Source organism: Monoraphidium neglectum, assembly GCF_000611645.1.
Source record: "Monoraphidium neglectum strain SAG 48.87 unplaced genomic scaffold scaffold00108, whole genome shotgun sequence".
NCBI classification, from domain to species: Eukaryota; Viridiplantae; Chlorophyta; class Chlorophyceae; order Sphaeropleales; family Selenastraceae; genus Monoraphidium; species Monoraphidium neglectum.
Window position 1 is genome coordinate 41,028 of NW_014013520.1, and position 1,996 is coordinate 43,023.

General features: G+C 66.4%; 1 protein-coding gene across 1 annotated transcript; it reads left to right on the forward strand.

The window, feature by feature from the left end:
- Nucleotides 1-514: 514 nt before the first annotated feature.
- Nucleotides 515-733, forward strand: MNEG_1139 (hypothetical protein; the record flags this gene model as incomplete). The annotated part of the gene is made up of 1 exon (XM_014050387.1): nucleotides 515-733. A coding segment is annotated over one exon (219 nt), but the record flags the coding sequence as incomplete, so codon positions are not given.
- Nucleotides 734-1,996: the final 1,263 nt, after the last annotated feature.

The following is a 1,996-nucleotide window of genomic DNA, read 5'->3' on the forward strand; positions in this document are numbered from 1 at the left end:
GATATCTGAGCAGGGCAACCGCTCCACCGTGGCCGCTGCTGCCAGCAACTCTACAGCCTCCGCAACCGGGCCGTCCAAGAGCTCTGCAAGCAGGCGAGTTGTTTGGGGAGCAGCTTCCGCCGTGCTGCTGGCCGCCCTGCTGGCGCTTCTCTGGTAGAGGGTGACAAACAAGCTGGTGTAATCGGCGTGACGCAATCACAGCGTGCCTATGCGTTTGGAATTCTCTGCTGCTAGCCGTCAGCGGGTGGATGCAGGCCGGGCCATGCGCCAGCGTCCAGCAGCGCGCAGGAAAAGCAGAAGAGAAGCAACAACAATCCACTTGTCAGCGCTCGAACCAAAGGCGCATAAGGCTCTCGGCCCTGGTTGTCTGGCGTGCATCTACGCAATTCGACTTTGACAACCTTGAGTTGATTGAATCACCGCTTAGTACAAACCAGTCTGCACTCAGATCAATCTGCACCTCGAAAGCAGAGGCCATGGCGTGATCGATCGCATGGTCTGCTATTCCATCCTCATGTGTCGAATCTGGGTCTGGTTGCTGGCCGCGGTGGTGCTGTGCTCCGCTGTCGCGGGCTCGGAGCAGCTCGCCGTGCAGGCCCCGCTGTGCCAGCGGCTTCATGATACGGGGTTGACTTATCACTCCGTCTACGCGTGCCTTGGTGTTCCGAAGTGGGCCCTCCTGCCTGCGCTATGGACGCCTTTGTCGCTCCAGGTCAACTGCACCGCCCCGACGGTGAGCAGGAGTCGTTCGCGAGCCTGGCAAACTGGGGACACCATGTCACACAAAGCGCCGCCCCCTCACAAGCCACCGCTCTCACACCCCGCCCGCAGTATGAGATTTTCACGGCCGCCACCTGGGGCGAGCTGCACGATGCGCCGCAGGCGGTGCGATGGTGCGGGTTTGCGCACTTTGCGCAGCCGGAGGTCTGCTCGTTCAGCCTGTCACCGTTTGAGGACGCATACGTCGGGATCAAGACGAGGCGCAACAGCCTCCTCAGCAGGAGTGAGTGGACGCCCGCGAAACAGACGGTAGAGCGCTGTCTGGGCAGGGGAAGCCACTGCAGCTGGTGGTTTGCATTATGCAGCGGTGGGGTGAGCGCACGTCGTGTGCGGTCACAGCTTGAAGTGGAGCCGCCTCTCACACCCGAGGCTGCCCAGGGAGCTATCGGGCAGACGCTGTGCATGGCGCAGCTGGTCCACCCCCATGTCTGCCGTCCCAATGAGCCACTCACCGTTTGGCCCCCACTCCGCTCCCCTCCCCATCGCACCCACCACCCCAGTCGGCAGCATGTCTTCGCCGGAGCCGCAGTGCAGCTTCTCCGCGCGCCGCGACCTGAGCCTCACCAAGGTCGCCATGGCGGTGCTCGGCGTTGCGCTCTTCACGCATGCGCACGCGCTGACAGCGTCCCAGACGTTCCGCCTCGGCGCCGGCACCCTGACCTTCATGTCGGGTGCCGCGCTGGTCGTGGCCTTCGTCCTCATGCGCAGCCTGCCGCACAAGCGCAAGCTCGCGGCCGCGGTGGCCGTCAGCGCGTCGTCGGTCGTCGCCGCGGCGCGTTGGGCCTGCGGGACGTGGGCGCCCGACGCGGTCGCGCTGCTGACCAGCCGCTGGGCCATAGTCTACTTCCTCGTCACTGGATTACTCGGCCTGGGGGTCACCTACTGGCTCGATGACGCCAGCAACGTTAAGCTCAACAACACGGTCTGCGCAGTGCTGCACCTGGCCGGGCTGCTGCTGGTGTTCTTGGGGACGACCAGCGAGCCCGCGTCGCTCGTGATCATCGGCTTGCTCGTCGCGTCGCGCGTGCTGGCGCCCGTCGCGCGCCGCGCGCCGCGGGCGTGGCGGTGGCTGCGCGCGGCGGCGGCGGGCGTGCGGGGCCTGATGAGCAGGAAGGCGCGCCCCGTTGCAGCGACGGCGGCGGCGGCAGACGGCACGGAGCACGAAGCGGATCGCGGCGCCCGCGGCGCGGCCGGCGAGGCGCGGCGGCGCGCCGCC